Source organism: Athene noctua, chromosome 33 (assembly GCF_965140245.1).
Source record: "Athene noctua chromosome 33, bAthNoc1.hap1.1, whole genome shotgun sequence".
NCBI lineage: Eukaryota > Metazoa > Chordata > Aves > Strigiformes > Strigidae > Athene > Athene noctua.
This window is the reverse complement of record NC_134069.1, coordinates 1,517,669-1,528,350: the sequence shown is the minus strand read 5'-3', so window position 1 is coordinate 1,528,350 and position 10,682 is coordinate 1,517,669. Positions and strand designations below refer to the sequence as shown.

At 63.6% G+C, this 10,682-nt stretch overlaps 2 protein-coding genes across 2 annotated transcripts in view; both read left to right on the top strand.

Moving 5' to 3' along the window:
• The first annotated feature begins 1,019 nt into the window (after positions 1–1,019).
• LOC141972469 (scavenger receptor cysteine-rich type 1 protein M130-like) lies at positions 1,020–5,312 on the top strand. The gene is made up of 3 exons (XM_074930336.1): positions 1,020–1,350; positions 3,895–4,209; positions 5,092–5,312. Exons 1-3 carry the CDS (start codon positions 1,020–1,022, stop codon positions 5,310–5,312), a joined length of 867 nt encoding a protein of 288 aa, XP_074786437.1.
• A 1,027-nt stretch (positions 5,313–6,339) lies between these two features.
• The window catches only part of LOC141972468 (scavenger receptor cysteine-rich type 1 protein M130-like), a 222,590-nt gene continuing 218,247 nt past the window's right edge, over positions 6,340–10,682 (top strand). Inside the window, exons 1-4 of the mRNA XM_074930334.1 lie at positions 6,340–6,736; positions 7,315–7,641; positions 7,726–8,040; positions 8,396–8,710. Of these exons, the coding sequence (XP_074786435.1) occupies positions 6,340–6,736; positions 7,315–7,641; positions 7,726–8,040; positions 8,396–8,710 (1,354 nt within the window). The remainder of the gene's footprint in view (positions 6,737–7,314; positions 7,642–7,725; positions 8,041–8,395; positions 8,711–10,682) is intronic.

The following is a 10,682-nucleotide window of genomic DNA, read 5'->3' as shown; positions in this document are numbered from 1 at the left end:
AGGGACTCCTGTCCCCTCAGGTGCTGTGGCTGCTCCTCTGGGTACAGCTGTGCAGGGGTAAGTGCCATCTCCCTCGTCCCACAGCCCAGGGCCAGCGGGTACCAGCGTGGTCATCGGGATCTGTCGGGGAATGGGGACTCTTTGCAGGCGCTACCGAGATGAGGGGCGAATGTGCTCAGTCCCTGGGCCCTGTGCCCACCTGGGTGGGAGAGAGCATCATCTCCTTCTCCAGGCTTCTGCTGCTTAGGGCAGCCTGTGCCTGCCTGGATTCACAGACACCCTGTCCTGGGGTTCCTTTTGGGACCCCCTGTTCCCTGTCACTGAGCCTCTGGAGCCGGTGGTGGCCTAGTGGCTGATGGCAGCCCCCAGAGATCCCCCAGGGCACAGCCAATCTCTCGGGTGCCCCGAAGGGTTTGTGTGCTGCTCCCTGCCCCCTTGTTCCAGGGGAGCCCTGACCCCACAGGGACAGTTTGTACCCCACTGAGAGAAGGGGACTGGGGCATCTACCATAGAGGGACATCCTGCCTGGGGGGCCCGGCCCAGTGCAGGGACTGGGCTGACACCGGGGGTGAGGAGGGGATGTGGGTGCAGGGACCTTCCGGATCCTCTCAGTGGGAACAGGGAAAGCCCTGGGCATGGCGGTGGGTTTGGATGGTGCTGGGGCAGGCAGTTTGCATGGGAAGCTGCAGGCCTGGGCACATGGGGCTGTTCAGGGGGTGCTGGGGAGGAGCAGGGGCCCAGTGCAGGGCTGGGCCATGTGCGGGTGGCCATGGGCAGGAGGGAGGTAGCCACTGGGCTGTGAAAAGATGCCTTGTGTGGTGGGATGGCAAATGACCCATCAGGGCTGGAGCTGTCACCCCCAGCCTTGCACAGCCCATGAGGAGAGAAGGGACCCCTGCAGTGCCCTGGGGACAGCCTGGGGGTGAGTGGGCTCCCACCCTGGTACCTCTGACACTACCCGGGCTGGGGCTTCCCTCAGACCCGCAGTGCTGGGGCTTGGTGCTCTCCTGACCCATCTCATGTCGGTGTTTGCAGGAGCTGTGGAGGTGAGGCTGGCGGATGGCGGCAGTCGCTGTGCTGGGAGAGTGGAGGTGAAACACCAGGGCCAGTGGGGGACCGTGTGTGGTCACTACTGGAGCATGAATGATGCAGCAGTGGTTTGTAAGCAGCTGGGCTGTGGGTCTGCTGTTGGAGCTCCTAAATATGGAGAATTTGGGGAAGGATCTGGCCCCACTTGGATGAATAATGTCGGTTGTAATGGTACCGAATCTGCCCTGTCTGACTGCACACACAGCGGATGGGGTGAACATGAGTGCGAATATGCCCGTGATGCTGGAGTGATGTGCTCAGGTAAGGGGACAAGGTATTCCCCACCTCTGGTGCTGGGAGGGTGGAAGGGATCTGTCTCTGTCCTCAGAGAGACCAAGCGGGTGCTGGAGCACAGCACAGTGTGGCCGGTCACGCTGCCAAGCTTGGACTGTCATTGCTGATGTCCCCAGCCCCTGGGGAAAGCCCGGAGGGAGCCTACCCCAGGGTGAACTGACCCTGCCACAGGGCCTCAGCCCCTTCAGTCACTGTCTCGGGCTGCAGATGAACCTTCCATCCCTGCCCCAGTGTGTCCACTGTTGACCACTGCTCTGCACCCATTCTGCCAGTTCCCAGCCAGCAATGCTGAGGGTCCCTGTGCTGGAGAAACCTGGGGGGAACTTTCACAGACACCAGACCTTGGAGGAACAGCATGAGACGGCTGGTCCCCTGGGTCACCCCCCTCCCAGGCACGAGTACCTCGACTGAACCAAAAGGCTTTTCAGAGAGCATGGGCGCTGGCCCTGGGCAGAGGAGCGGGCCGGCACACAGCCCTGCGCCTCCTGTCCCCGGGGCTCGCCTGGGGGATGCGGCACTGTGAGGCCTCGGAGCTTGGCAGCTGCTTGGCTCTGGCTGCTCCCTACTGCATCACCGCGTGCCCAGGCTGGCACGAGGACATCCCTGGGGCCGTGACAGCCCTGCAGGGACAGGGCCCCATGCAGGCAGTGCTGCCCTGCTGCCCAACCCCTCCTGCCTGCCCACAGCTCCCCACACTGCCCCATGAAACAGGGGCTTGGGCAACACTCGCTGACTCTCACCTCTGCCTGCCGTGACCCTCCGAGCCAGTGTGAGCCCAGGGGCGTGTGCCGCTGCCCTGCCCCTCTGCCTGGCTGTCGTGTTGGGACCTGTGCTCTCTGGCAGAGTCCTGTGTCCCTGGCTGACGACACCCCCTCAGAGCAGCCATTGGAGGGGGCTGCACAGGCACCAGACATGGTAACAGCTGCACCATTTCTGTGCTCTCTGAAATCCCCCTGCTAACAGGAACGTCCCAAAGTCCCAGAATACCCCTGGGAGCTGGTTCGATTTATGGCTGCATCAAGGTGAATGTCCCACCTGGTCCCATACACTGCAGGGACTGAGCAGGCTGCCGCAGTCATTATCATCTGGGTCACTTCTCCTGGACCCCAACTGCGCACACCTCTGCGGTGCTGGGGGACCATGCCAGGCAGCACAGGGCACCTTGTGCAGCCGCAGTTTGTCTGAATAGTGCTGCTGTTGAGACAGACACAGCCCCCTGAGTGCTGTGATGGAGCAGTGGAGGGGTGCAAGGGGGCCGGGATGTGTTTGTGTCACCAACACTCCCCCAGCAGCTTCCTCTGGGCTGTGCAATGGGAGAATTGGTCACGGCTTGCTTGGAGGGGATGTGGGATGTGGGCATGTAACTGCCAGAGGGCTCTGGGAACTCCCAGCTCTTTTGGGTTTTTTCCAGGATTTGTCCGTCTGGTGGAGGGGAAGAGCCGCTGCTCAGGCCGTGTGCAGATCCGTGACGGGGACCAGTGGAAAACTGTCTGTGATTCCCACTTTGGTGCCAAAGCTGCGGACGTGCTCTGCAGGGAGCTGCAGTGCGGCGCAGCCCTGCCTGTCCCTGGAGGAAGTCCCTTTGGAGAAGGGGCGGGTCCCGCCTGGGATGGAGAGCTGCAGTGTGTGGGGAATGAATCCCTCCTGGCCTCCTGCCCCAGGGGGTCCCGCGGGGACCAGCCCTGCAGCCCCGCAAACAGCGCTGCTGTCAGCTGCACACGTAAGGGCTCAGGGAGGGTGTTGAATGCTGGGGCTGTGCCGGGGGCAGGGAAGCAGGGCAGGGGCTGTGCGGGCCTTGGCATGAGACCAGGAGGGGTGACCTTGTCTTCTGCAGTCTCAGTTATGCAGGAAAAGAGACAGGAGCCAATGTCCCACTTGTGTTCTCTGCTCAGGAGTTTGGTGCAGGGCTGCAGAAAGGGTCAGGATGGGGACAGAGGGACTGTGTGCCCGTAGTGACTGTAGCCGCTCCTCTGGGTGCAGCTGTGCAGGGGTCAATGCCGGCTGTCCTGTCACAATGTCCTGGGGCCAAGGAGCCCCACAGGGATCCCTCTGGAAATGGGGCTTCTTCCCGAGTGTCAATGTGACAAGGGGGACGGTGAACAGGTTCATTGAGCCTGTGCGGCTCTGAAGGGGAGAAGGGCTTTTCTGTTTGCAGGGCTCCCACGGTTGTGGCCGTTAGTGCCTGGGTGTGTCCATGGATTTGCCACCCTTGGGCACCCTTCCTGGAGCCCGGGCTCTGCCAGCTCTGTTCCTTATGAGCGGGTGGTGGCTAAACTGGTGGCTCTTTGCTCTGTGACCCCAGAGGCACAGCCAGCCTCAGGGGTACCTGGGAAGGGGTGTGGGCTGTTCACCCTTGCCCTGGAGTCAGGGTGAGACCCAGCCTGAGCAGGGGGAGGTTGTGGAGGCAAGGGAAGTGGGGCTTCCCCCAAGGGAACCTGGACAGGGCTTCCCCCAGACCCCCAGTGCTGGGGCTCAGCGCTGTCCTGACTGTTCCTGTGTCAGTGTTTGAAGGTGCTGTGGAGGTGAGGCTGGCGGATGGCGGCAGTCGCTGTGCTGGGAGAGTGGAGGTGAAACAACAGGGCAAGTGGGGAACAGTGTGTGGTGACTCTTGGGACATGAATGATGCAGCAGTGGTTTGTAAGCAGCTGGGCTGTGGGTCTGCTCTTGAAGCTCCTCAGTACGGACACTTTGGGCCAGGAACTGGTCCCATTTGGATGGATGATGTTGACTGTAATGGCACCGAATCTGCCCTGTCTGACTGCACACACGATGGATGGGGTGAAAATGACTGTAGTCATAGTCATGATGCTGGAGTGATCTGTTCAGGTAAGGGGACACGTTATTTTTCATCTCTGGGGGTGGGATTGTGGAAGGAACCTGGCAGTGCCCTCAGGGATCAGCCGTCAGGCACCAGAGCAGTGCCCAATGTGGCTGGTCACACTGCTGAGCTGGCACTGTCATCACTGGTGCCCCAGTCCCTGGGGAAAGGCCAGTGGGACCCTGCCCAGGGTTGCCCTTACGGTGCCTGGCCCCTGAGGTGCCGCAGATGAACCCTCCATCCCTGTCCTGCACTGTCTGTCGATTCCCATCTCTCTCCTCCTGTTCACCCAGGACCTGTCTGTCAGTGCTGAGGGCCACGTGCCCCCGTGCCAGAGGCACCACAAGTGACTCCTGTGGCCATCCACAGTCCTGGCCGAGGGCATGAGATGGATAGCTGCTGTTGGGTTGTGCCCCCTGGCAGTCACAAGTCCCTTCGCGGTGGAAAAGGGGTTACATGGAGAGGAGAAGCGCTGGGCTTGGTCAGAAGAGCAGGGTGGCACGTGGCTCCTCGTTCCTCTCCCAGGTCACCCCATGAGAGCCGGAGCATGGGGACATGGCCCCGCCAGGCAGTGCTGACCTGCTGCCCAGCCTCTCCTGCCTGCCCCAGCCCCTGGCTGCTCGGTGCCACGGGGGATTTGTCAGCACTTGCTGTCTCTGCTCTGTGCCTGCCCTTGCACCGGGAGCTCGTGTAAGCCCAGGGCTGCTCTTCTCTCCACTCTCCGGCCTTCTGCCCGGCCACGGGCAGGGACGTGCATGCCCAGCAGTGCACTCTGGCCGTGGCTGAGAACCTCTTTCCTGGGTAGGCGCCTGAGCAGGGTGGTGGCACAGTCACCGATTGCAAGTACAGCCTCACTGTAATTTAGACCTGTGATTTCTCCTGTCCTTCAGCAGCACCCCAACAGCACAAGACCCATGTGGCAATGGGTTCTGTTTCTCATGTCACCAAGGGGTTCCTCATGCATCTCCCTGAGCTCAGTGGACTAGATCAAGCTGCAAAACGCAACACCCCAGGGCCCATTTCCCTGAACCCCAAGTGCTCTGGGTGTGACAGTGCCCAGGGACCAGAACTGGGCAGCCCAAGGTCTCTGGGGCAGCAGCACTTTGTCTGAGAGATTCCTGTGGCTGTGGCTGTGGGGAGAGAAGCAAGCCCACGAGTGCTGTGCTGATTTCTGAGGAGCAGCAGGGTGGGGGCTGATGTGTTTGGGCCATCAGCACCCCCTGAGAGCAGCTGGGGATGTCGTGGGGATTTTTGTCTGTGGCCACCTGGGAGATCGGTCAGGGAATTGCCAGAGGGCTGTGGGAACTCTCAGGGGTCTTTGGCTGCTCCAGAATCTCTGCAGCTGCTCTGAGGGGACAGCCCCTCCTGAGGACGTAGAGGGACCCTTGATGAGGACCTTTGGAAAACTGTCTGTGACTCACACTTCGGTCCCAAAGGCACCCACATGGTTTGCAGGGTCTGCTGTGGGTCTGTCCCAGACACAGCCCCCTGAGTGTTGTGATGGAGCAGTGGAGGCGTGCAAGGGGGCCGGGATGTGTTTGTGTCACCAACACTCCCCCAGCAGCTTCCTCTGGGCTGTGCAATGGGAGAATTGGTCACGGCTTGCTTGGAGGGGATGTGGGATGTGGGCATGTAACTGCCAGAGGGCTCTGGGAACTCCCAGCTCTTTTGGGTTTTTTCCAGGATTTGTCCGTCTGCTGGAAGTGAAGAGCCGCTGCTCAGGCCGTGTGCAGATCCGTGACGGGGACCAGTGGAAAACTGTCTGTGATTCCCACTTTGGTGCCAAAGCTGCGGACGTGCTCTGCAGGGAGCTGCAGTGCGGCGCAGCCCTGCCTGTCCCTGGAGGAAGTCCCTTTGGAGAAGGGGCGGGTCCCGCCTGGGATGGAGAGCTGCAGTGTGTGGGGAATGAATCCCTCCTGGCCTCCTGCCCCAGGGGGTCCCGCGGGGACCAGCCCTGCAGCCCCGCAAACAGCGCTGCTGTCAGCTGCACACGTAAGGGCTCAGGGAGGGTGTTGAACGCTGGGGCTGTGCCGGGGGTTGGGCACCAGAGCAAGGACCGCGCTGGGCCGGGTGTGAGGACAGGAGGGGTGGGTGGGGTTGTCTGCAGCAGGAAAATAGTGCAGAAGGAGCACAAGGGCATGTTGTCCCTCTGGCCTCTCCGGCAGCTGCTGAGGGTCCCAGAGCACCCATCCACCCTCTCTCCTCCTCCTCTGTCCCCAGAGTACACAGGGTTCCGGCTGGTGAACGGCAGCGCAGTGTGTGCGGGGAGGGTGGAGGTGCAGGTGCTGGGGACCTGGGGGACCCTCTGTGCCTCCCGCTGGGATCTCTCGGACGCCCACGTTCTCTGTCGTCAACTCAACTGCGGGTTTGCTGAGTCCATTCCTGGGGGAGAGCATTTTGGGAGAGAGACTGGCCCTGTCTGGAGAGACTCCTTCCACTGTGACGGGACTGAAGCCCACCTGCAGCAGTGCCCAGTGACCGCCCTGGGGGCCTCACCGTGCTCCCGAGGGAACACTGCTGCTGTCATTTGCTCAGGTGAGTGCCAGGAGAATGCTGCATTCACTCCGTTTGTCATCTGTGTGCATCACGGCCACCCAGAGCAGGGCTCCCGTGGCCATACCAGGCTGACCTTCTCCGCGGAGAAGCCCTGGCTTCCCCAGGAGCCATCTGGAGGGCTTTCCCTGCTCAGAGTGAGCGCTCCGCTTTGGGAGAGCTGAGGCCTGAAGGGAGGCAGGCATCTGCCCCCAGGGCAGGGGCTGAGGCCCCAGTGCCACACCGCCAGGCCTGGGCTCCTCTGTTCTCGTACTGTGCAAGGAGCCCGGGACAGGGCCGCAGGGCTCTGCCCCATCCCTCTGGCTGCAGACACCCACATCCCATCCCGCAGAGAGCCCTGCAGAGCCTCGTCCCAGCACCCAGCAGGAGCTGCCTGGGTGCCCCCAGCAGCAGCAGACCTGGCTGTGAGGTGCAGGGAGGGCCCAGGCTTTGCCCTCGCTTCTCCTCAGCACAGGCTCCATCTTGTCCCGTTTGGTGGGGAAATCCCCCCTCGCCCCGCTCCCTGAAGGGTGCCACGCTCCCGGTGCCGCCCTTGGCCGTGGCATCTCTGCTCTCCCCAGGCTCGGCCGGCTTTGGATCCCTGCGGCTGGTGGGCGGAGGGAGCCGGTGCGACGGACGCGTGGAGATCTTCCAGGACGGGGCGTGGGGCAGAGTCCTGGATGACCAGTGGGACGTGCAGGAGGCCAGCGTGGTGTGCCGGCAGCTGCGGTGTGGGGAGGCCGGGACAGCCTACAGCCCCCCAAAGGCTGAGCGAGGGACGGGCCCCGTGGGGCTGCGAGGGGTCCGGTGCGCAGGGCACGAGGCCAGCCTGAGCCTCTGCAACACCTCCCTGCCTGAGAGCGCGCTGGCGGCAGGGGTCGCGGAGGACGTGGGAGTCGTTTGCGGGGGTGAGTGTCACTGCGCAGGCCCCCGGGTGACGTCTGTGCGGGCAGGCGGTCCCTGGCAGCAACCGGGGTTTGTACCCGCTGCAGGGAGCCGGTGGCTGCGGCTGGCGAACGGGGCCGGGCGCTGCGCGGGGAGAGTGGAGATCTACTACCAGGGCGTCTGGGGGACGGTCTGCGACGATGGCTGGGACCTGTCTGATGCCGCCGTCGTCTGCCACCAGCTGGGCTGCGGAGGGGCAGTGGAGGCAGCCGGCTCCGCTCGCTTCGGGGAAGGCTCCGGGCAGATCTGGCTGGCTGCTGTGAACTGCTCCGGGGCCGAAGCTGCTCTCTGGGACTGCCCGGCTGGGCCCTGGGGGCAGCACGACTGCGGGCACAAAGAGGATGCGGGAGTCATCTGCTCAGGTCTGTGCCGGGAGCGGTGGTGGGAGCCTGGTTCCTGGGGGGGCCAGGACGCGGGGAGAGCCGGGCATGGCTGAGGCTGTCCCTGGCTGCCTCTGAGCTCCTGCCCGAGCCCATCCTGTGGGCACCCGTGCCTGGGCACCCTCAGTCCCACTGGGGGTCCTGGGGAGCTCATTCCCTCCCGAGGGTTCTCGGGAGGGGCAGGGGTGTGTGTCCATCAGGGACTTCTCTCTGGCCCTGGGTGCAAAGGGGACGTGTTGGCCCTGCCCCTGCCTGGCTGAGGGCCTGGGGGTGCAGAGGTGTCCTGGCTCCCACACCCCAGGGCAGCCTGTTCCCCTCTGGGGCCTTTTCCTCCCAGAGTTCATGGCCCTGAGGCTGGAGAACGGCGACGGCTGCTCTGGGCTCCTGCAAGTTTTCTACAACGGGACATGGGGGAGCGTTTGCTCCAACTCGATGACTCCCGACACGGTGACGCTGGTGTGCAAGGAGCTGGGCTGTGGCGATGGAGGAACCCTGGAAAGACGCCAGCCGCCTTACAGGGAGTCTGGCCCTGCCTGGCTGGATCGTGTGCAGTGTGGGGAGAGCACCGGCTCCTTCTGGCAGTGTCCCTCCACTCCCTGGGACCCACAGTCGTGCCAAGACCCGCGAGAGGAGACCAACATCACCTGCAACGGTAACTCTGATCCTCCCGGGTACTCCCGTCAGCCCAGCTCCTGCTCCCCACTGGCCACGGCCAGGCACAGAGAAAGAGCTGGGAGGGGCTTTTCCTTTCCGTGTCAGACCCTTCTGCTGCCAGTGGCACAAACACGGCCACAGCCACACCCGTCCAGCAGCAGTTGCCACCCAGGCTGCCGGCAGCGCCTGGGGGAGGCAGAGGCATCTCCAGGTGAGGTCTCAGAAGAGACCAGACAGGTTTCAGAAGAGCCTCCCCTCCATAGACAAGCTACTGCTGCGCTGCGAACCAGGGAGCTCTTGGGGCTGAGCACTCGGGGTCCCCCCACGGTCCCGTGCGTGTCCCCTGGACGACCGCAGCTCAGTTCTGCCATGACCGAGATGGTACAGGGAGGCCCGAGCAGAGCTCAGCCCCGCTCTCGTCTGCATGGTCCCCCAAACCAGCCCCCTCACCGCAGTGTTTCCTTCTTCAGGGGGACGCCCAGAAATGCCCCTGGCCCCGTTGGCCCCGTGCCCCAACTCCTCGAGCTGCACCGGTAAGGAGTTGCCCCTCTGTGTCTGGCAGGGCTCTGCCTGCTGCCCTGGTGCCATGGGAGGTCTCTGCCTTCTGCAGGCAGGGAGAAGATTCGTGCCGTGGGCGGTGAGGACGGGTGCTCGGGCAGAGTGGAGGTCTGGCACCGTGGCTCCTGGGGGACGGTGTGTGACGACTCCTGGGACATGCGGGATGCCGAGGTGGCGTGCAGGCAGCTGGGCTGTGGCCCTGCGGAGTCTGCCCTGCGTGAGGCTGCCTTTGGGATGGGGACGGGCCCCATCTGGCTGGAGCGGGTGGAGTGCCGGGGGACGGAGCCGTCCCTGCAGGACTGCTGTGCCCGGCCTGGGGACGGCGGTGCTTGCCGGCATAAGGAAGATGCTGCCGTGCGCTGCTCAGGTGAGTGGCAGGGCTGGGACCCCTTGGTCGGGCACTGGCAGGGAGCTGGGGAAGACCTTTAGTCCATGAGGTCCTGACATGGCCCCGACCTCCCAAGAGCAAGAATGTTCCTGCAGAGTGCAGGAGGCTGGTGCCAGGCAGGGAGCAGCCTCGGTTGAACTGGATGTGCTCTGGCCACTGCCCATGGGGCCCTGCAGCCCCAGGGCTATCCCCTGGGCTGCCTGTGCCATCCTGCCTGCCTCCCCAAGCAGGGGCGCTGGGCCCTGGCCTGGCCTCCCTTTTGGGCACTACAGGAGGGGCAATGTGGGTTGGATGTGTCAGGGCCACCTACAGACACCCCCATGGTGTGCTGGGAGGAGGCTCCCCGCTCTCCGCACACCCACTGTCTCAGCCCCGCTCTCCTTTTCCTCCTCTGCAGCGACACCCAGGATGGCAACATCCCCTCCCCAAGCAGGTAAGTTGCCTTTCCCCTCAGGCTGGGTAACCCCGGGGCCAGGCTGTGACTCACAGATGGATGGAAGGGGCTCCTTGCTGGGCTGTGAAACTCTCTGGAGGAGGCACTGGGGTGATGGGAGGGTGAGAGGGAGAGTTTTCATTTTGTCAGCAGGGTGGAAGCTTCCCCACACTCACTCCTGGAGCCCCCCAGCTAATCCTGCCTTGTGTGATGGGGTCAGGACTGGTTCTGCGTCCACCTCTCCCACGTCTTGTACTTCTCCCATGTTCTCTCCCCTGCAGTTGCCACCCGAGGCCGTCAGAGCAGCAGCGGGAGTGTCTCAGTGCCCGTCATCATCTGCATCATCCTGGGGGCCCTTCTCTGCCTGCTCCTGGCCCTCCTGGCTGGGCAAGTGCTGAGCGCCAGGGCTGGGCGCAGAGGTGGGTCCTTCCCCAGAGGTCCCAGGGGGAGATACCTCCTGGAAGGGCTGTGGGGCGCTGTGGGGCGTGTCAGCGAGGGGCACAAGCAGAGTGGGGGATGAGACTGTGTGCTGCCACCTTCTCATGTCCTGCCCCACTGAGTGCCTGTCCGTGGCCACCAGCTGCAAGGGCT